Source organism: Sciurus vulgaris (assembly GCF_902686455.1).
Source record: "Sciurus vulgaris genome assembly, chromosome: 4".
In the NCBI taxonomy this organism is placed as follows: Eukaryota; Metazoa; Chordata; class Mammalia; order Rodentia; family Sciuridae; genus Sciurus; species Sciurus vulgaris.
Window position 1 is genome coordinate 9475427 of NC_136464.1, and position 23419 is coordinate 9498845.

The window sequence follows — 23419 nt, forward strand, 5'->3', positions numbered from 1 at the left end:
TAGGGAAGTAACTGCAGGAAAACTCATCAGTTTCTCCCGAAAAAATACAAATGACGAGGACTCAAGTACAAATCTCAAACTCCCAGGCCCCCTTCACCAGCACCCAGGATGCTGTGACACACAGGCCCCACACGGGCTCTGAGCTGGAGATGTCCGCACAGGAGAGGTCTCCGCACGCTCAGAACAAGTGGAAGCATAGGAAGAACTTACAGGTAAGGAGGAGCCGAGTTTTTCCATATATTCAATTTCATAGGAGTTTCTGTAATCCAACTCTGCAAAGAAACACAAGGGGAGATCATCAGTGCTTCAGACACAGCTGGAAAGAACCAGCCTAGCCAGGGTGGGGCACGGAACAAGGCTCTGCTTTTGGCAAGGCCCACTGACCAGGGACTTGTGATACACAACAGGGAGGCGCAGCCCAGATGCTGGCAGAGTTGGTGAACTTCTTGCTCGCAGGGGACTTCTGCCATTAGGGAATCTGAGGAGCCCCCAAGGAACGGAAATAGTGAGACCAGGCACAGGCCGGGCTTGGGCAGACCTGAACACTGTGCTGAGATAGCATGTGCATCTTGGGTGACAGCTTTCTCTCTAACTCTCACGTGCAGCACACGTAATGACATCTTGGAGCTGGTCCTATACCGTCCTCTGTGGATCTCAACCCCAGCTCCACTCCAGAGCAAAGGAAGGACAGGAATCATTGTTCCTCCTGTGCTGCTCATAAGAGAAGCTTCGCAAATCACTTGAATGTTCCCAGGTGTCTACAGGGCAGATCCAAACCAGATTTTCAATACAAAGACTAACTAGAGCCCAATTAGGCAGAGACGTGACTTATTTCAACTTGGTGGCTTTGGGCTTGCAAAGAAAATTCCCGAACAATTACTGGAGACTAGAAACTCCACAGCCTGCCTGAGGCACCTCACGGAAACTCAGTTCTGCCTGCTTAACTAAACTCCCTGTCCAGCACCCCACCAGGGCATGGCAGGTATGGTAGTAGATGCACCTGAAGGGCAACTCTGTTCTTGCAGAAGCCATAATATGGAGCTACCAGATACTGCTTTACTTGAAAAGAAATCACGATGTGACAACTGACCTCACTATATTAAGCACTAGTGGAATTCGTGAAGCTTAAGGCCTGGTGGAGCTGGATCCTAGAATGTTCTCCAAAGGCTCACAGGTCGAAGGCTTGGTTCCCAATGCAGAGGTATCAAGAGGCTGGGCTCTGGGAGATGACTAGATCACATGAGGGCTCTGACCCTATCAGGGATTAATAATCTGAATGGACTACTGGGTGGTCCACGGGGCAGGTGGGGTGTCGCTGGAAGTAGGTCACTAGGGTTGTACCCACGAGGACTACCTCTGTCCAGGGCCTCTTCTTCCTCTCCCCCCTTTCTCTGCTTCCTGGCTGCCATGAGTTAGGCAGCTTTCTTCCTCCGTGGCCTTCCGCCACAGTGTTCTGCCTCAACTCAGGCCAGAACAACGAGCCGACGGACCATGGACTGGAAGCTGGCGCCATGAGCCCAAAGAAAGTCTCCTCCTTTAAGTCGTTGAGCCAGGTATCTCGGTCAGTGATGAAAAGCTGACTAACTCGAGGCCTCAATTTTTATTTTTATGTTTTAGATAAAAGTAAATGTAAGTAGCAGTTCTGGTGTGAAGCTCCTTTACTTCTGCGTGTGGCCAAAGGCGCCACGGAAACAATGATTCTTCAGTATGTGCTTTAAGGTGGGATCATCCTGGGAGACTTCTTAAAACCTACAGGCATGTGTGGTTTGGGCTGAACCAACTCAAGAACCTCAGCCTGCGGACACCACCACCAGAATCCCTTGATTGCTGGGTGGAGCTTCCCTCTAGCGGGCACGCCTGCTCATGGGTGATGCTGGTTTTGCAGATGCATGATTAGAAAGACTCTTCACCTCCTGAAAGTGTACCCTGGAGATGTGCAGAGACTAGAGCACAAACCAGTGGTCGGTTGGAAAGCAACCCCGACTGCTGTGAATTTGCCCCAACCTGGAAGTATTAGTTTATGAAGGCCTCAACACCTGAGAAGCAGGTGGGGACACAAGAGGATTCCCAGGGCTTCTGCCAGGTGTATGGTTTTCTAGGCATGAGATCCCAGAATACCATTTTATTGTCTTATTATGGCTGGTTAGAGCTGGGGAGATAATATTGAGTCAGCTGCTCCTTCCAAGCTTATCATTAGTGTCCCCTAAGCATTATACAGCCCTGTTTTATTTAACAGCCGTGAGGCTCTCAACAAGCAAGGGATACCATGAGCCTGTGGACTCCGACAAGTGCCCCACACCTGGTCACCAACTCTCCTCGGGGCATCCCACCTGGATGCGCAGCTCACTCCCTGGCCCCCGAGGCTGGGTGCATTCGGGGTCACCAGGCTCACTTACCTGCCTCCCCTCCATCTGTCAAGTGTCCCCAATTCGTCCCTTCAGAGACAGTGCCTGACAGTACAGGGTGATGTCAGTATTCTGAGGACTCATCTTACTGAGATTGGCTTTAGAAATCTCGCTCATCTGCTTTAAATTCTAATCCTCACGGGGAGGAGAGGGGGTGAGGCCCTGTCCAACTGCAGCCCCTTTCTGCACCAGGCCACATGCAGACGGCAGGCCAGGAGGGGCTACTCCAGTGCATCATCTTAGCTCCTGGAAAGCCCAGCCGCTGAGGCACAGGCCACATCTGGCTGGAGGCCCACAGCGTTTTCTGAAGGGCCTCTCGTGTCCAAGGACTGCTCTTGGCAGTCACTGCACACTGGGACGCGGCACACAGACAGGACCTGACTGCTGGTTTTTCTCTGACTCCAAATGCTGAAGCTTCACTGGGAGACTGGGAAGACCCCTGGGCCAGCAGGACCGAGGAAGTCAATTTACCGGCTTGCTCCACACCTGTCCACTCGAGTCTCAGACGGAGCTCGAAAGTGCCACACTGTGCTGGCTAAGATGAAACGTGTGAGAGAAAAGCCCTACAACAGGTAACAGGCGGAAGGGATTGCGATCTGATGTATTACTGCTCATTGCCAGTATTTTCTGGAACTTTGAATACAAATGATACTATGTTCAGGGAAGAAGAAAATGGCCCTTCAGAGAGGGAAGAGGTGGCTTGCTCCCAATTTCCTCACCATCTCTCTTCTCACCGTCAGTCACAATAGACTATTGGTATCCACCAATAAATAAAATCAGATTAGAGCCAGGTGCGGTGGCACACACCTGTGACAGCAGTAGCCCAGGAGGCAGAGGGATGCCTTCCCTCTGCTGGATGTGGAAAGAGGGGCCCATACAGCTGTGCAAAGGGGGCAGGGAAACTGGGGTGACCACCAAAGGACCACATGACTTGTGAAAGTGTACACGACAGTTCCACCCTAGTGTCCTAGGACTAAAAGGAGATGAGGCCCCAGAGGCTGGTAGCCAATGACAGAAATCCTTGAGCTTGCCCTCCCTGGGGCCTTGCATGGATTAGGTCTGCTCCCATAGCAGTGTGCTTGAAAAGACTGTGCAAGAAAGGCCTTCATTAAACAAGGCCCAACACTTGTAACTGTCAATCCAAGTCATTAATCAGTGGGAGGTTATCAGAGTCGCCACAGTGAGGTGATGTTTTACAGCTCACACGTGGTATGGCAGGCACCCAGCCATTGCTCTAAACTAGTATCCACAAGACCCTGAAGCTTTTCACCACTGCTCTAGTGCACCCGGGTGGGAACACAGTTAGTCCACACCCTCCTTCTTACAGGGAAGGCAGGAAGCATGGTCCATGTCGCATCAGCAGCATGGCAGGAAGTCAGGCAGACCTGGTTCTCCCTGCCAACAGCCCTGAGATAACAGGCAAGTCCCTTAACAGTGCCAGGTCTCTTTCCTCGTTCTTAAAGTGGGGAACTGTGGAAATTCTCCTGGGTAGGGAGGAGGAAATGAAATTGCATATGCAAAAGACTCAGCATGGTACAGGCCGAGCCAGTGACAGTCCCTGCTACTGTACTATAGAACTAGTACAGAATCACACAGAGTACTAAAGGATTAGGACTTGAATATGTGTTCCAACGGTGATTGTTATTCTAACCCAACCCTTCACTTTCCTGTGCTTGGCATCTTCTGTTTAAGAAAGTCTCTGATCACAGCTGCAACCCTGCGTGGCTTCATCAGCAGCCGGTATGAGTCTGGGACTGCTGAACTTGATCTTATTAAAGTAACTGGAGGGCAGATCCTGTAAGAGGCTCTGCATCCATTTTCCACACCCAGATGCAGAGGGAGCCAGGGCAGGTTCCAGAGGAGGATGCAGGGCAGCCTCTCCTGAAACTGCCCCTGTAGAGTCTTTACATTGGTGATGAGTTTTCAATCACCCATCAGTTAAAACCATAGGCGTGACCTCCCAAGTTTTGATAATTGTTTTCTAAGGAGGCATGTTTAGCAGAGGTTGGTATCAAATTTATGTATTTATCCACTTGCTGACTTGTTGCAGAAACAACTGTCAAATATCACTGAGCTGGTGAGTTGTGTGTTTAGTACGTCAGATGAACAAACAGATGTTACCACTGGATGAGGCACCTCTTAGCTTTAAAAGCATTATTAGGATTTTTATCATTTGCTAAGAAAAAAGCACATGTATTTGGTTTTTGATGATAAAACCAAACACACCAGAGACACATCCCAAGATCAAAGGCTTTTTTATTCTTATCCACAGTGCCAAGCCCAGGGTGGTTTCTAAAGGTTCTTTTTAGCCCCCCAGCATTTAGAAGTTTCTTGTCCAGCTTAAGAGATGTGAGCCAGCAGGAAACCACAGGTGCTCTCAAATGCCAAGTCCAATGCTTATGCCCAAATGTCCCTGAGGCTCTTGGACCACAGAACCTCTGCCCCTGGGGCCCCCACACTCATGCTGGCAATGCCACGCAAAGATCAAATCAACAGTGCTAACACGAGGCTGTTACCTGCCCGCCCTGTACTTCCTTTATCTCAAACTATCTTTAGCTCTTTTAGTTCAGGGTGCTATGGGGACACAGAGAGGCCCCAGATAGGGTCCTGCCTTCAGGAAACACACAGACACATGGGGAAGAAAGAAGTGCACATGCATCTTCCTTTGGGTAAGTGCCCCAGTGGCCCAAGCATTAAAGGCAAGTGGAGCAGGAAAGGTGGAAACCAGGGGAAGGGGCGGCAGCCATGGCAGACGCTGCCTGAGAGAGGGCGTGCCAGGGGAGGCTCATGGCTCAGGTGTGGGTGCAGGGTAAACAAAGCTACATGGAGGCCGAGACCAGGCCCAGGGCCTGTGGTGTCAGGCCTGAAAAAGTGCATGTATTTTGTTTAGAAGCTTAGAAGCTTCCTGTACCCCAAGCCAAGGGCCAACGCCACAGCTAACCAAAGGCTCTGCCCGGGGCTGGGGATGGAGCTCAGGTGGTTGAGTGTTTGCCTCCCAAAAGGCTCTACCTGGCAGAAAGTAAAACCAGAAAGTCCAAATACATATGATTTGGATCATCCTTCCACTGTCAGGCAGAGAGAGGCAGCTTTGTGGGGTGAGAGGATGCGCACCCTCAATCCCAAGACACCTGTTTCCATTACAAGCTGGATCTCAGCACAGACGCACACTGGCAGCGCCCTGAGACCTCACGGGCACCCAGCAACCCACCCAGAGTGGTTGGACCACACAGGAGCCTCCAGAGAAGCATCCTGAGTTACAAGGAGGACACCTGCCCCTCTGTCACTGCCCCACCTGATGGGCAAGGAGGAGGCCATTTAACTGAGCTCTTGGTTCCTTCGTAGCAGCAAAGAAATGGAGTTGGACTTTCCTGTGTGACCCTCCTTGTGGTGATGAAGTTATCAGAAATCAAAATCTTGGAAAATAAAATTCAAAACCATCACAAAAGCCAGAATTGAAATGCTGACCATGACCAGGCTTGCCAGTCTCACAAGGAGGTCGGAGGAGGAAAGGGATGTGAGGCCTGGGGACACTGAGGACATCAGTCAGGGAAAATGGACTCGCTCCTCCTGAGAAAGGCTCTCTCACTGGATCTCCTGAGAAAGTAAGATGGAAGCCAATGTGCAGGTGTAGACATCAGTGCTGGGTCTGCACCCAGCCTCCCTGGGCTGACTCCAGATGTGTGAGTTTTTCAAGGCAAAGAATTAGACAAACTGAACCCAGGATGAAGGACAATCCTGAGATAAGCCAAGTGCTGGGGACGCTTCGCAGGAGCTAAGCACTGAGGAGCAAGCCTGGGGTGAACCTGTGGCTTGGGGCTTGATTAAAAGGTGGCCAGACTGTCTGGCCATCCTGTGGGGGCTAAGAACAATAACGGCACCAAGAGACCCCCAAGTGAGTTGACGGACACTGGAGGTTTGCTGTGACGAATGCTTTTCAAAGTCACAGAAGGGACAGAAGCCACAAAGCCAAGGATAAGCAAGCTCTGGTGGGCTCTCAGGACTTGGATTAGGAGGCAGCAGGCTGGTTCTTAGCAGGCACCATGGGGTCAGGGGACAGGTAGTATCAAGTTTTAAAACACAGCCTTAGCCTCGAGTGCACGAGCAGCCTGCAGGCGGTCACAGCGATCATGATAACAGTTACCTGGGTGAGAAGGGCCTTTGCTGGCCCTCTGCTCCCTAGAGGCAGCATTCTCCAAGGCAGGGAGGGGTTCCGGCTGGCCACCGAGTTGCTTACCCTCTGTGGGCGAACTGAATTTGGTCTCGTTTACAAAGGTGGACAGGTCCGAGGGCTGTGGGAAGTCCTGTTTGTCAGCCTCCAGGTCCACCGTCATGCATGTCCACTTCTGATTGGTGACCGCCAGCTTTTCCTCATCTGTGGCGTGGACCACTGCAGAGATCACCGGTGGTGTTTCTGGTGTCCCGGCTGGAGTAGGGTCCTGCAAGGAAAAGCAAAGCTGTCTCTTCTCTCATAGTCTTGGTCTATAACTGTGCCTCTCGTCTGGAGCCCCGCTACCCAGGATGGGTCCTGGCCAAAACCCTCCCCCCAGCTCCCTGAACCCGTCTGCTCAGACTGCTCCAAGTGACCCCTCTAGGAAACACAGTCCTTCTACAAAGCTCCCTTCTGATGTTTACTTCAAGGAGTGACTGTGGGTTTAAAAAAAAAAACAAAAACCCCTCACAGGACGTGGTGTCTTGGTTATCTGAGACGCTGCTGGTTTTATCCCTACGCTGACAGGTTACGCTGCCCGGGCCTTCAGGCTTCCATAGCAGCATCAATCCTCCAGCCTAGGAGGACAGAAAGGGGGGCTTCTGCCATTCTGCAGGAGAGGGGGAGCCGAGTGGTGTGGGAACCCAGGAGTGTGAGAGCTGAGCGGCTGCCTGCACTGGGGCCCCAGGCCTGAGCTGGGTTCCTGGTGCCTCCTGCAGCCCCAGCCCTGGTAGGACAGGGCCTTTTGCTCATCGGGACGTGGAGGGTCAGGAGGTTTGCTTTTTGGGGTCGGGGAATGGCAGGGCAAACCTGCTTAGGACAACCTCCCTTGGCCTCTGGAAGAGGAATACTAAGGAAGAGGGGCTCAGGAGGGAGCCATGCCCCCACGTGGGCAGGGCTCCTCCCCACTCCGCCTTTGGGGGCTTAGTTAGTTCAGTGCTCCTGATACATGTTTCTGTGTCTCAATTTCTTACTCTGCATTTCTTGATCTCAAAGACCTTCTCAGCTTGACAGTTATGTAAGTATTCTCAGCAGGTTAACTGGGAAAGGGACCAGAACCGTTCTGCCTATAGAACACAGCTATCACTTTTCCTGAACTTCTGCCTAGTCTTGGGACACACTCCGAGTTTTGCAAAAGTGACGGGATCAAAACCAACACCAAGGGACCCTCTGTGGAAGAGGCAGGAGGGTCTTGGAAACCTGCCTACAAAGAACCGAAGGGAGAGTTCTGTTGACGAGGGTCACAAAAATACAGCGGTGTTAACTCCCCCCACCCCAGAGAGCAATAAAGTCACAAGAATCAAAGACCATTGTACCTGAGAGGGTGGATCAGAGAGAGGACATCGTTTTGGCGACTTTTTCACCCTAAATGTGTCACTGGAAACAGAATGGAAAATGTAAACACAACTAACAGAGCTATAGAGCGTCCAAAGCAACCTGGAGCAGGCCTAAGCTACTCCACCTCCAGCCCACCCCAACATGGCCCAAGACGTCCACGCCCACAGTTTCAGGGACTTTTTAACAGATATTATTTTTACCCCCAAGGGAAAGATCCATCAAGCTGCAAATCTTTAAAGAGATGCCATTTTGGAGTGCTGACCCAGAAAATGAAGCTAAATTTAACTAAACGTTCTTATTTTACAAAGCAAATTTTCGGTGAGCAGATTAATTCATCTGGATTCTTCCAGGAATGTCTGAGCCAACTGAGGTTGGGGGAGGGGCCCTCGGCTCATGACACCAATGAACGGGATCCAGTTTTCACATGGGCAAGGCCACACAGCACTTAATGAGCAGCCACAGGGCCCAGGCAGAAATACAAAGTTCTGGGTCCTCAGAAGGAATGTGCAGGATCTGTCCTGTGCACACGAGTTTGAAGCTTAAGGGATTCCTGTGCTCCGAAACCTTGATCAAAGGAAGGGCCAGGGTGGGGGGAAGAGGGGGAGATGATTTTTAATGTTTTTTCTAACCATGGTTAACAGACCAGATTTATGCCTCTTCCCCCATTCTGCTCCTTTATATAGGGGGGAGTGGGATCAGACTCCAGAAGGGTCAAGGAGGCAGACCCTGGGAAAACGGGATGACCTTTAGCATAAACAGTACTGTCAGGTCCATTGGGCAGTCAGGGGTCATTTCACGGTCAGAGTGGAGGCCCTCTCCACCCTGCAGACTGGTCCCTGCCTCCTGGTCTCCAGGCCCTTTCAGCAAAGCGAGGGTTTTGGTGTGGGGAGGGTCATCCCTCACCTTAGATCCCACCACCTTCCCCCGCCTTCGGTGTTAACTGGGTGGGCAGGAAAATCTGTCACCCACGCTCCTTTCTTGTGTTTGCTCACATAAAATGCTCCAACAATGGCATTTAATCATGGGGGAAACCACTACAAATGGTTACTAACACATTTACAGCCCTTGCCATAAAAGCAGTCTAACCACTGCTTCAGGCATGTATTTATTCATGCCGATATTACCGTGTGTTCTGAAATTGCTACAGAGCTCAAAACTGTTCACGAAACCCCCTGGGCAGAGAAAACCAGAGACTCCCACTCTACTCTGGCGCTGGCAGACCTCAGGTCCGGGACAGCTTCACTTGTAAGGACAGGGAGAAGCCATTGACTTTGGAGCCCTGGACGCTGCTCTCAAGAGCCCTGCTGGTAGCAGAGGCACACAGGTGGTCAGCTGCACTGACACCTGACCCACAGATGGCAGATGAGGCGTGCTGATACTCAGCTGGGACCTAAGTGACCCAGGGCATGGCCCAGGGCAGCCTGGCGATGGCTCTCAGCTGTGGGCTTCACTCTGAGCTGCCCCCACATTTCAGGGCTTCAGTTTGGAATGATCCAAGTGGTCATGCGTCACGTTGGCGAGGACAGTCTCTGCCTAAGCTTTGACTGTACAGTGAGCGTAAAGCCGCGGTGCTATCGAAAGCAATCGCCCGCCAGCCCAATTTAAATCAAAGAATGAAATGAGGAGTTAAAAAAAAAAAAAAAAGTATGGGTTTCAGACGAAGGCATCCAGTATGCAGGGAGAAAAAAATTTCCATTCCCAACAAGCAGGCGTAGGTTGGATGATCACGTTTTCACAGCCAAGCAGTCTCTCCATGCTAATCACTCCAATACGGAGAAATGACCTCGGAACCCTGGCCCCTGTCATTCCCGGGGCCCACCACAAAAATACATCGGCAGCAGCACGGAGAGGAACCCAAGGGGTTGCAAGCAGACACAAAGGCGGGGGAAGCACAGCGGTGAGAGGCAGATTGCATTAAATTTACTTACAACAGAGAACACACAGACATCACATCTTCAACCATCCTAAGACAAGGAGACAAAGAAAAGAGAGACAGACAGAGGAACTGACAAAAAAGGTAGATCTGCAGACAGCTGTTTCCTAACGGGCTAGGATATGGCGGTCGCCCGCTGCAGAAGGGCCTCTGGGGAACAGCTACCTCTCCAGGTTCTGATCAGGCACAGGGCCCTCCCTGGTTCCCTGAGAGCTTCGTCACTATGGGGTAGGAGTTTTCAAGCCAACACCCCCATCTGCACCAGGGGTGAGACCACCAGACGCGTGCTCAGCCTCCCGACCTGTTAGCTCTGATGATCAAAGGACAAAGTGGCTAGGGACAGAATGAAACCAGGTTATCAGAGAATGTGGCTAAAAGTCGACCTTGGTTCCAAAGATAAGAGGGACATGCTTCGCAGGTGAGCATTTCAGATTCATTCCAGCGTGGGTCCTGCGGCCTAGCTAGGAAGAGCCTGGTTGAGGAACTGGTCTAAGAAAAGTCCACAACTGTGGCCAGAATAGCCTCCAAGTCACCAGCAGGGTGATACAAGGCCAAAGCGGGCTGTGCGGAACCTCTTCTCAGGAAGCCCCGGTTGTCAGATGCTCAATGCGTGGGGGAGCCCAGCACGGGAGGTAAGTGGGTTACCCTACAGCTCACACCAAGCAGACCCAGAGGGACTGTGACCTGTTCCTCTGCACTGCTCCTGGGAGACTGGTCTCTGCAGTCCTGCTAAATTATAGACGATGCCTCCCACGACAACAGCAGAGTCTAAGCAGCCAACCACACTGCACGTGGCCCAGAGTCCTAGGAAGGGTCTGCAGCCAGCCAAGCCAGAGCCGGGGCTTGGGATGAACGCTGGAGTGCAGACACATAGGATTTAAATATATATGTATGTGTGTGTGTGTGTATTTAAGTTGTCAATGGACCTTTATTATTTTCTATTTATTTATATGCGGCGCTGAGAATGGAAGCCAGTGCCTCACACATGCTAGGCAAGTGCTCCACCACTGGGCTACAGCCCCAGCCCTACAGCTAGGATTTAAGAGCAACGTACTCAGCACACGTCTGGACAAGACTCCATCATTAACAGCTCCCTGGAGATGGCGGGGTCTCCCTACTCTTTGTAGGTTTCACTGATCTCTCTTGGACTTAGATGGCCTTTGGATTCTGTCTGCAAACACTGGCCAGAGAGAGAGGGAGACAAAGAGACCGGCTGGCCGGGTGCAGGGAGGGGCCCAGGCTACCCTCTCCCTTGTGAGCTTCCTGGAGTCCACTACCGTGCGGGGTGCTAGGCTGGACTTGTGAACAGGAAGAAACAAACACCATACACCTGCACAGTGTTTTCCAGGGCACCTCTCCTGGCTTCCCCTCAAAAGGTGGTACACGTGCTAAACAGGGGGAAGGGTCACAGTCACCCATAGGGAGGGGCTGGGTCTCCCAGGCTGACAGCTCCCCTTCTGCAGGGCCTCCCACACCCTCTGGAGGTCAGGTCTCCCCTAGAAGCAGCTTTAGATCACTGACTCATTAAAGTGAAAGATCAAGGGCTCCTGACACCCTGGGGGTCTGAGGATGGGAAAATGCTACCGCACGGCCTCAGACAGTAAGGGGAACACACTTCCTGCCTGTCTGGTAAAAATGGTGGCAAACACGGTGCCATCACAGAACAGCGCCAGGTCAGGGCAGCTGAAGGCTACCCAGGCCCAGGACTAAGGGCCACAGCACCACCCCGCCTGCCCCCGATCCTCACCACCTCCACCCCTGAACTTACGTCTTCAGGGGCGTCTTCTTCTTCTTGGCGGGCTTGTTCAGCCCGTCCCCATCCACTCCATTGGCTTCGATGGCACTGGCTGGGATCTCAAAGGAGGCTGGGGATTTAGAAGGTGAGCTTGGGGTCTTAGAGGATGTCTTAAAGGGATCGAGGGACTCGTCACAGGCGTCTGGGTCAAAGTTATACGACTGTTGGGGCAGTTTGGGAGACTCCTGCATTTTTGAGGTGGAAGAAAAAGGGTTAAAATTGGGGTCATCCCACTTGTCAATATCAAAGGTGTAGGTACCTTTAGCAACAGGGATGTCACTGGGGTCAACGGGGGATCTGGGAGGTGAGGCAGGAGTGTTGTCGAGTTTCTCGGGGGTCTTCTTCATCTTTGGCCTCCTTAGGGGCATTTTGGCAACAGGCTTTTTGCCTATCTTTTTGGTAGGAGGGGGGTTTTCCTGCTGGTTGTCCCAACTACCCTTGTCCTCAGAATAGTCAAACTCCAGCCTCACTGAGAGCCCTCTGGCTGGGGAGTCCTCCTGTCCCCCACTATCCGACGGGGTCGCCTCCGTGGCCTCGGGGGCCGTGGTAAGAGGCAGCGATTTCCTCCCAACAGGGGGTGAGTTCTGCACCCTGCCACCTCCGGCAGCCACACACTCTGGGTCCACAGGACAGGCGGCCGTGGGCACAGAGGCAGGCTCCAGGGGCGTCTCTTCCGACGAGGCGGACCCCGAGCCCTCCGTGGCCGCGGGCTCCGACTTCGTGTCCGATGCCAGGTACTCCTCGCCGGGGACGGGGCTCTCTTCCGCTGGCTCCTGCTGGGTCTCCTTCACTGGGGGCGTTTCCGGGGGCTTCTTGGGGGTCTGTTTCTTTTTCAGGGACGGCGGCCTGGGCTTTTTAGTTCGCTTAAGGGTGCTGGAGGCGCTGCAGGAGCCGGTGCTGCCTGCGTCCGGGGCGAGGGCCGCGGCCTCGGGGCCGCCCGAGCAGGAAGCACCGTCGAAGTCGCCGGCTTGCAGGCTGAGGGAGCGGGACAGCGTGGACTTGGAGGGGGCCACGGACTCGGTGGACTTCCTCCGAGTGCTGGCCTTGCACTCCGAGGGCTCCAAGCTCGGGAGGTTATCGACCAGCTCGATGTTGTCGAAGTCCAGGTTGTAAGTCCCGCTGCTGGCTATCGGCTTGTCCTCGTCGAAGACGGCGGAGGAGGAGTGCGGAGGACGGAAGGGGCTTCCTTCCACCGAGTCGCTGCGTGGGCCATCGGGGAGGGCCGCCGTCTCAGAGCCACATCCTGGGGAAACGGAGACAGCCATCACCTGGGAGCACGCCTCCCCCCCGCGCCAGACCCCCCTCTCCAGAACACAGACTCTGGTCCCCAGGCCACCCCAGCCCCATAGAGGGCACCCTGCTTGGGCCCAGATCCCCATCCATCGGTTACTAGCTCCAGACCCTGGGGCTCCGTTTCCTCAAGACACATTTGCCAAGTGCCTGATTGGGACCAGGTACCATGCTGAGCATTCAAAAAGGAAATGCAAAGGAGATGCCCTCCTTCCCTTCCTGGAGGAAACAACTAAATAACAACACAGACTGTCAGATGGTGATGGGTGCTGGGAGAAAAACAGAGCAAGGACAGGGGAATCACCGTTTTAGATAAAGTCATCAGGCAACGTATATTTGAGCAAAGACCAGACTTGAGGTCTTGCACAACCAGGTGGATGTCTGAGGAAGAAGCAAACTTGGCAGAAGGAACAGCCAGTGCAAAGGCCCTGGGGCAGGAGCACCCTGGGTCTGTTAGACGAATAGTGAAGAGGCCAGTGTGGGTGGAGGAAGGACAAGAAGCAGGACCGGGGAACAGGCAGCACAGCCAGTCAGCTCTTGACTACTCAGAACCACTGGTAGGAAGAGTCAGAGCCTTTACGTGAAGGCCCCCGGTGACAGCAGCAGGACTGAGTGTGCCCTTTGCCATCTGCCCCTCCAGGCGTCACCAGAACCCCCTGAGCAGTCCTGCCCACCTGTCCTTTGCCAGTTGTTCATCCGCCCTCCTCTTTGTGGTTCCCTCTCTGCTTGCGACTGCTGGCCAAGGACACTGCTCCCAACATGCTGCAGACGTACCAGATGTCGGCCAAATGGCGCTCCACGACCTCCCCGCCCGGCCACTCCGTGGGGCTCCGACCAGCCCTGGCCTCCGGTGGCTACTCTGGGCTCTGCTGGCACCAGGTGGCACCCTCCTGCACTTGTGGGGTCCCAGCTGTCTAAGCGTCCAAGGGGGCTGGAAATGATCATCCAGGAAACTAAACACTGGACAAGAGGACCCAGGGCGGGAGGGCCTCCTCACAGGGAGAGTGCAGGACAGGGACAGGGAAACGCGGCACCAGTGACGGCAGGTAGCCCGGGTGTGCTTCCCTTCCAGGGCTGTGGCCGTGGTCCCCCTCCCGGTGAAATCTGACTGCACAGAAACGAATGTGGCTTTTAGTAAGTCTGCATCCCAATCACTGGTTACCTGAGATTCAAGTTTAACGGGTGCCCTGCACTTTCATCTGCTGAAACTGGCGCCCCGCCTGGCCCCAGCAAACCAGCTCTGGGAAATGCCCACACTGGGATCTCCCCACAGCTGGCTCCGAGCCGTCCACACTCACTCTTGCAATCCCAGACCAAGCATGGCTCACAAGCAGGCCTCGCTCCTGGGGCTGCGCAGAGCCCACCGGGCAGTGGGGGACTGCCACACGGGGACACCTCCAGCCTCCCTGTTTTCCCCTCGACTGCTCACACTCTCCTGCAGACTCAGCAAGCACCTCTCAGACTGAGAACACCTGGAAACAGGACGAGCCAGTCCAGGCCTCAGGCCCAGCCAGGAGTGCGGGTCCTAAATCCGGAGCTCCTGACGGGAGCCTCTCGGCTCAGCTCTTTCCGCCAGATGGTTCCTCCACAGCGCCTGACCCCGCTACTTCCTGCAGGTGCCACTCTCCTTTCCGAGATGGACTCCCTCCCTCCTTCCTGGGGGACCCCGTATCCTCAAGCAGCCATCCTCCCATCAGAAGCAACCTTGCCGTCCTGCCCTGTGGAGGACTTGGGACACCTGGGACAGAGGGCAGAGGCCCAGAGAGGCTGGGGAGGAGCAGGGGAGCCACGCGGGCCTTGACCGAGGGAGAAGGGCCTGCCCTCTGCCAGCAAGGAGTGGTGCCAACCTCCCCGCTAAACCGCTGCGCAGGCCGGCAGCCTTCTGATGCCAGTCGTTTTCCCAGAATCCTGCAGCTATCAGCAGAGACGCCGCGTAACCATCTGCTCATTTGCTTTCCCCAGAAGAGAAAGCGCCTCCTGCTTAACATAGCTCCCCGTGCAGAAGCGACACCCTGTAATCAAATCACCGCGGCCCCGGGACCGGAGCCTGCTCAGCACGACGGGCACTCGGGGCTGCTCAGGCCTTTGTGCTGGGGCCGGCTGTTCACCGGGCACTGAACAGCATCCCCCGCCTCGACCCAGCAGACCGCAGCAGCACTTCCCACTCCAGGGTGGCACTGGAAGTGTCTTCAGACATCACTACGTGTCCCCGGGCACGCGAAGCTGTCCCTGATTGAGAGCTGCTGTCAGTGTGTGCTCATCAAGCCAGCTGCTCCAAGGGGTCCGTCACAGGGCGGGGAGGCCCTGCAAGGTGAAAGGTCACTGCCACGTGCAGGCCGTGAGTTTTCCAAAGCCAATGTGGGTCCGCTGGGTTCCTCCTGGACTGCCCAACGTCCACGCGTCTGCATGAAGACCACCATTTCACAGTCCGAGGTGCCCCCTTCTGCCAGCCACTGGGAAGCAGGCAGAGCAGGTAAAGGTGACAAGCCCCAGGCCGACCCATCCTGTCCACATGCCCTCTGCTTCCCGTACCCAGCACAGACCTGGCCGCAGCCTGCCCTGGAAACCTCTGCCCGGCAGCTCCACGTTTCCCACTCAGTATGAGGACAGAGTTAGTATCCGTGGCCCAGCACGTGAAAAGGCTCACTCAGGGTTTCTCAGCTCTGTCACTCAGCTCAGGTTGCCACAGCAACTATCACAGACTGGGGGGCTTAAATAACAGAAATTTGTTTCTCACAGTTCTGGAGGCTGAAAATCCAAGATCAAGGTGACAGTGGATTTGGCCTCTCCAGAGGCCTCTCTCCTGAGCTTGCAGAAGGCGCTCTCACTGTCGCAAACGGCCGTCCCTCTCTTCCTCTCATAGGGACACCAACGCTATTGCATTAGAGGCCCATCCTCTGACCCACTTAACCTCGGTGCCTCCTGAAAGGCCCATCTCCAAATTGTCACCTTGAGGGTCAGAGACTCGACATGACACCGGGGCTGGGCCACATAACCCACAAGTTAAGGGAAAAGTGGATGCCTTTAGAAAAGAGAGGACTCCCAGGAAAGGGGGGGGGGGGCAATAAGTGGCTCAGGGCCCGGTGCTCTGCCGGCCAACACTCAGCACCTGCCGCTGGCACTCTGCACCCCGCCTCAGACAGGGCTCCTCGGGACTGGCTGTGCTTCAGAGCCCCCAGCAGCCTCCCTGTTCCAGAGACCTGGGCAAATGTAACACAGCAAAGAGGGGAGCAGCCAGCCCCTGGTCTCAAGGCCCTGTCCCCGCTCGCCGCACACTATGGCCCGGCGTCGGCGTCCTCCTGAAACCCCCATATTGATCTCACTCCCAAGGTGACTGCGTCAAGGTGAGGTCCCTGGGAGGCGAGTATGTCATGGAGGCAAAGTTAATCTCAGGAATGGGATCAGCACCCTTATAGAGGAGGTCCAAGGTGCTGGCTTGTCCTGTCTACCAGGTGAGCACAGCAAGAAGGTGCCGTGTGTGAGCCATGAATCAGAGCCTTACCAGACACCACGGCTTGGACTTCAAGAGAAAGAGACCTGTTACTTCTAAGCCACCTGAGGGATTTTGTTACGACAGTCAGAACAGACTAAGGCAATGTCAACCCTGGGCACGTTACTGTTCCCTCCAAGCCTCAGCTGTAAAGCAGACATTCTTATGAGGACAGCATGGGAAAGCCACCTAAGTACCTGTTTCAGGGCACAGCAGGTGCCAAAAAATGACAGGCATGGCCCCTCAAATCATGCACATGCCTCGTGACACTGGTTCTCTGTACCTCTCTGGGTTCTGGAATGCCCAGCCCAGGAGGCTCCTGTCTCTGAGGCGAGCACCCACATGTGGCTTCTCAGGGACAGCACATATGGACACCTGTGGAGGGGGCAGTGCAAACACAGGCCCCTGGGGACTCTGCTGCCAGACCTGGTACTGGGAGCCTTCTTGAGTCAACATGACAGCAGCAGCCCACAACTGGAGTCCCCACGGGCCACCACCTCCTGGGGAGAGAGGAAAGGTGTAGGCACTCAGCACAGGGTGGCTCCAGTCACCTCCAAGACCCCAAAAGCGCCCTTCCCAGGCTTGGCAACCTCCCAGCAAGAATGTAAATACAAGCTTTGTCACCAGTGGAGAACAATGTCAAAGTGAACCCTCCTCCATCCCCACAGATGCACCACTGCTGACCATCTACTGCTGTCCCCGATGGGCCCAGGCCCTGTCCTCTGCCTTGGTGTGTGGCCCAGGCTGCAGCTCTCGGCACAGGCTGGCGCCAAGCTGCACCTGCAGCCGTGTGGGCATCAGCGAGCACAGTGGCGACACACCGGCCCCTCTGCTGAGCCAGCAGCACGTCAGGGGCTCAGACGCAGCTGCTCACATCACCACGTGGACAGCAGCCTGCTCTCTAGCAGAAGGGAGCTGGACTCACAGGCAGGAGGTCTGAGCTCCAGTCCCAGAGCCCCTCAGTTGCTGTAGGACCACAGCAAGGCTGTGACGCCCTGGGAAGGGGCATCGTGTGTGTGAGGGATCATCTCTCACCTGAATGGGAGATGAAACACCAAAGTCCTGCCCAGGCCTGGCACGGGGCAGACACTCAAGTGGGAAATGTCACTTCATCCTGTGACATTACCTACATCGCCCAGGGGCCAGATGTGAGTTTTAATGACACACTACAATAGCCAAGCATTCCATTCACAGGACCCCGACGGTCAGAGGGAAGGGGTCTCGAGGACCTGCAGGTCACCCTCTTCACTTACAGATCGGGAAGCTGGGCTCCAACAGTGGAGTCCTGCCAGACCCGGAAGGTGAGCCCCCAGCACACCGTCGCTCTGCCCCTCGGGCCCTAACCTGCTGGCAGGGCCGAGGGAGTACTTTGTAAAATGAAGGCTTCCGGGAGGAGGAAGGCGCCCGCAGTCGGGCCCTGGTCCTGTTATTTCGCGTGGTTCCTTGGGCGACTCTGGTGACATTCCAGGCGCCTTGAAGAGGAAAGCTAAACAATAACTCTTCCTCTCCTGCCCTTTCTTTCCCATGGTTCCCAGAAGAAGCCTCTCTTCCCTTACGCCCCCGGCCACAGCGCGGCGTTTCTCACGCCTCTGCAACACCCCACATGTCTAAGGATGCTACTTCTGGGGGCCGGTTTCTAATAAGGCAGTAAATCCAATGGGCCTTTGTTCAGCTCCTTGCAGAATCCTCGCGGAGAGACAGCCGCTCTCCCTGTTCAGACTCCAAAGGGGAGTAATAAAGGTTCTGAGGACTGTGACTCAGTGGCAGTTAACATCCCAGCCCCTTCCCCAGGGGTTACCCCATAAGCCTCTATCATGTTCACTATTAACCGCCATCTAAGAGAGAGGTGGGTGTGGTGTGTGTGTTTTTAAGAATGGAGATCATTCTCAGCTTGGTGGAAAATGAAGTCAAGCACAAGGAAGGAGAGCAACAAAAAGGAGTGGAAGATCGTTCCTAAGAGCAAGCAGGGTATCAGACAATAGAAGACAAGTCCATGGTCCCAGAAATAACCTTCCCCTGCACAGGCCTTAGTCAAGAGCTTGCTTTAACCAGGGCTTACCAGGTGTTGGTCATTCGGTCACTTGGCATCAAAAACTGGGCAAATTTGTAAAAATAAATAACATGGGAAAGACATTTTTATATGCATTATTATATATAAAAAAGGAAGGGAAGCAAATGACTCTCTGGGAACTGCAAACAGCTCTCTGGGTTTTCCCCACCTCGAAGTCAGATAAAGGCCAAGCATCATACTCTCCGAGCCCAGCAACCAGCCTGACTCAGCAGAACCCTGTCTGCCGCTGCCTCTGAGCTGCTGAAGGTGGGGGACAGGAAAATGGAATGTGTGTGGTTCCAGCGAAGGCAGCTGCTCTGGCAAACACTGCCTCACCATCCTCCTCTGCTCCGGTCGAAGCCCGGGGATGTAGCCTTCTTCAGTCACTGGCCTGCTTAAACCCAGGGCAGACCAAATGAACTCCACCTGTTACTTTCTGAAATCAACATCAAGGTCCAAATGTCATGTTATTTTACAGCCCACCTGGCTCCTGACCCGGGCAGGAGCACAAAGGAGGCCCAGCCTTCTCCCTGCCCCTTTGCCCACTGCCAGCTCCATTCCTCCCTGGCTGCCTTGAGCCAGGCTGTGCACACCCAGCCTGCAGGTCAGCCTTATCCCAGATCCTCCACAGGCCTGGAGGGGAAGACGGGCCAGGCCTGGGGTTGAAGTGGACCTGCAGTGGCTGCCTGCAGGCATGAAGTGCGAGGTCTGGAGGGAGTTAGCTCTGCACGCTCCGTAGGAGGGGAGGGCTGGGGCCAGGGAGGGTCAGAGTGGGGTCCTACGGTGTGGGGCCCAGAGCCACCCAGGCCTAAGCACAGCACCCCCTGGCCTTGACTGCCTGTGGGGCCATTTCTAGCAGGCCGTGCCTCCGTCCAGGCCTCTCATTAAACTATCATCCCCACGGGTAGAACTGGGGGAAGCACACAGCACCAGCCACGGGGGCAGCAGGGGCCGGTGGGCGCTGCTCTGTCAATCACCACGTCTAAACAGAATCTAAAGGTGTTTCCACTCCTACCAGGGGAGGGAGGGTGTGGGAAAGCAAGAGGAAATCGGGTAACAGCAGGGTAATGAGGAGCCGACCAGCTCGGGCTGATTCCACTCTTCCCGTCCCCTGGAGACCACTAAGGTCTTTGCTCCCCAGCTCGAGGGGGCACTATTCTTGGAACAAAGGGTGGAGGGGTGCAGAGTCGCATCAGCTGAACAAAACCCAACATTCTTACGGGAGCATGGGGTCAAACAGTAGAATCCAAGACCTTGCTGGAAAGCCCAGCCACAAACCACCTGAATCTTCCAGTGAAAGGTTCCCAGTGCAAAGCACACCCAGCTCAATCCGCTGTCTGCACTCACCCTAGCCTTCAGGACAACCCAGCAAACACAGGAAACAGGCCAGAGTCAAGGGCCCAGTGCTGCTGGCCGTGACCAGTCTGAGGGGTGCTCTCCCTCTAGCCTGGGAGGGTGTCTCCCTCCAGCGTTCACCACCAGGCTCACTGCCCATCTCCCAGGGGCCCTGGCTCTCGGTTACCTGGTTCTTCCGGAGCTGGTGGTGCGCTGACCTCAGGCTCTGGAATGACTTCCGGGGGTGGTGGGGGTGGGGCTGGTGGAGCTTTGACAGGGGTGGTTGACTCCGGGGTCTCAAATGCTTCTTCAGAGTCAGAACTCCTGAAGGAGAGAGGAGAGAGACAGGTTAGGGCCAAGGGCAATTCTGCACGTGGTGTTCTGACCCTGGCCCCATGGATTCAGGCTTGCCGCTCAATTCAACCGCATGGGCACGGATGTGAGAGTCACGACTCCCAAAGGTGAAGACGTTGGGACTGAGCCATGAGTTCTTTGAACTCAGCTCTATTCCAAACACATCCTTCTCACCTTAGTGGCAAGTTCACCCACAGTGGACTCTCCTGATGAACTGTGGCACCCACTACTTGGCATCAATTCAGAGGAGGTCTGTGTGTCAGACAGGGGTTCCTGCCCACCCTCGATTCCCACCCCGTGGAGCGAAGTGTCCGATTCCCTCTCCCCCGCCCCGCCCCATGCTCCTCATAACCTGCCAGCACAGATTAATTCACCTGCTCATCAGGCTACATTTGTCCTCCACTGGGCTGAACACGCCGTGCTGGTATATCATAGCACCCAGAGCCCCAGACCAGAGACAGCGAATGGGTCTCTGTGCAGTGAGTGAAAGCCAGCAAGCCAGCCGGGACAGGTGCCAGGCCAAGCCACAAAGCACAGCCCGAGAGCCCAGTGGTGTGGATGGCGTCCTTGTGGGCCCACAGGAAAGCCTACTAGCAAGAAAGGTTCTCCACCTGGAGACATGAGCCACAAGTCCACCTGGAGAAGCGACCTTCCAAAACACAGGGGAGCCAGGGACCAAAGCCGGGCCCTGGGCTGAGATAGGCAGACAGCCCTCCTCCCTCACCTGCTTCCCCAGGTGCTGGATCTTAAGCCAGAAGGATGAGGCTCCACCAGCCACTGGCCCTCATGCTGTCTGCCAGCCAGAGGGCAGCAGTGCATCCGCTCCAGCTGCCCACAGGCAGGGACCAACCTCAGCTGTGCGGATGACCAGCAGGAAGCGTCAGCAGGTGGTGGTTCCCAGAATCAGAATACGTTAAACAGACCCAAATCGAACAGGTTCATTTGCAACGAGGAGGTTGACTCTCAAGAGGGTGGATACTTAGGATTGCGCATGGGCACAAATGACCTTAGCGGGTGAATCTGGTGAGACCATAATCGGGGGTCGTGTGGCAGGTGAGGGGAACATGCTGTGCCAGGATACACTGGGCTGCACCAGTGTCACTGAGCCAGGTAGGTCAACACAGTGAGGCAGGCACACGGCTGGCCTCCCCATCTTCTGAAGGCCGCCAGCCAGCCAGTCAGCAGAGAGCACCAGGAACCCAACCAATCCCCCCACGATCTGCCAGGAGGAGAGAAAGGGGCCATTTGGGGAGTTCCCTTGTGAGAGCCTCATTTCATCAGTGCCAGAGGTCACCCCCTCCAGCCCCCAGGGACCCTGACTCCTCTAACTAGTCATGAAGCCCTCCAGGGACCCAAAGAGATGAACAAACACCAGAGCTGCTTTTGATGGGATCCAATGGGCCAAAGCCAGCGCAGTATTGAATTTCATGAGTAGATACTTAATTCATGCAAACACAGCAGGGGAGACGGACTTTTTAACACACACACACATTAATATTAAAGGACTTAGCTTTTGTCCAAGAGGAGAATTTAAGATCCATCCACACAGGGACGCTGACAGAAGTAGGCACAGGCAGTTCTGCAGAATCTGCTTACAGGTATGAGGAACACAGGGAGGTCACCCCATGGAGCAGCCTGGGTCACCTTGGTGGCCAGGGGTGCTCCAGGGAACTGGCTTCCTCACCCCTGCCCAGCATCAGGGGCAACACTGACAAGGCGCACAAAGCCAACTTGCCTCTCTCCAGAGCTTCCTTGAAGGGCCAGCAGCCCCGGATCCCCACTGCTGCTCACTATTGTCCACATCCACCGGGCCCATTCCACTGGAGACCACATCTGCCAGGAGCCAAAAGCCATCGCCACAGAAGAACGGCCTCTGTCCCCCAAATCCCCAGCCCTAATGTCCTTGCTGGTGACTTTGAGATCTAAATCTCTTTTTCGTTATCACCAAAACAGTAGCCACACCGCCAGACACAGATGCTGTGAGTTTCTCCACACAAGCTGAGATGCAAGGAGAGGGACGGAGTGTCTGTCCCCCTGGCTTCTGCATCCCTGGGCACTGGTGACACGTGACTCTGGAGTACAAAGAGCCCTGGTCTTTCTCAACAGCACAGCAGCAGGGAGGGCCGGATGCTCTTGGATTCCAGCTGCAGCTGCCCCGCTGCACAGCTGCTCGGAGGGCCCCACTCACCCAGCCTGGGGTGGGCAGGGCAGGGCACACCAGGCCCCTCTGTGCTCCCTGTCCTGTTGACAGCTAACTATTTCTGCATCACAACACCAGGAGCCACGGTGGGCCACTGGAATGGCACTCACTTCCGGAGCAGTCTGTCCTGTTTTCGTATTTCCGCGAAATTCTCTCCTGGGAGGGGAGAGCAAGTTAATTAGAGGAGGCGGATGGCAGCTTTTTTAATTAGCTCTTTTTTCCTATTCAGTTTCCCAGGAGCTCGAAACACTTCCAAGAGCAAAAATTTCTACAGTCCACCCACAAAGAGTCTGTACATAAAAATAAAGCAGCATTTTGGAGCCCCAATGCACAGTGGCAACTCCCATAGGCTCATTTTTGTTCCCAACTAGAAAAAACTAAAATGTAAGAAATTATTCTGTTAAGGCTCCACACATTTTAAAAATGAAAAAAAAAAAGAAAGGAAATTAATATGCCACAAGTATGTATCACAAAGAGAAATGTTGTCATTACAATCTGTTAAAACTTCTAAATTATAAGTAAATATATTTCCCTAGATGGGCATATGCTATGTTACCCAGATAAATAAATATGCAAATATGATGTGTGTATTTCTACGATATATACAGTTCTTAAGAGCCAAACATGAAACATAGTGACTCTAATTCTCAGCAAGAAAAGCAAAATTACTATAATTAGTTGAGCACTTTGTTATGTGTCAGGCACAGGACTGGGCCCATTTGTAGACTTGCCTATAATCTTCAAAAATGGCAAGCAGGCCATTTTACAGATGAAACAATCAGCTTAGAGAGGCAAATTACTTTGCGCAAGGCCACGTAGTTAGTTAGCAAGTGATGAGAACCAGGGCCCCAAACCAAAACTGTCTTTAAAATCTGTGCCTTTTTCACTATTTCTGTGGCTTCCAAATGTTTTCAGCAAGCTCAATTTATGGTATGTTCTTATTATAAAGCCTATCATGCTGGGGCTGGGGTTGTAGTTCAATGGTAGAGGGTGTGCCTTGTAAGCATGAGGCACTGGATTCC

At 54.3% G+C, this 23419-nt stretch overlaps 1 protein-coding gene across 1 annotated transcript in view; it reads right to left on the bottom strand.

Annotated features, from left to right (window-relative positions):
- The window catches only part of LOC306660324 (transforming acidic coiled-coil-containing protein 2-like), a gene marked incomplete at its 3' end in the record, with an annotated part of 155470 nt that overhangs the window by 7037 nt on the left and 125014 nt on the right, over nucleotides 1–23419 (bottom strand). Inside the window, 6 exon segments of the mRNA XM_079138430.1 lie at nucleotides 211–272; nucleotides 6640–6841; nucleotides 7929–7989; nucleotides 9879–9914; nucleotides 11652–12921; nucleotides 20031–20167. Of these exon segments, the coding sequence (XP_078994556.1) occupies nucleotides 211–272; nucleotides 6640–6841; nucleotides 7929–7989; nucleotides 9879–9914; nucleotides 11652–12921; nucleotides 20031–20167 (1768 nt within the window).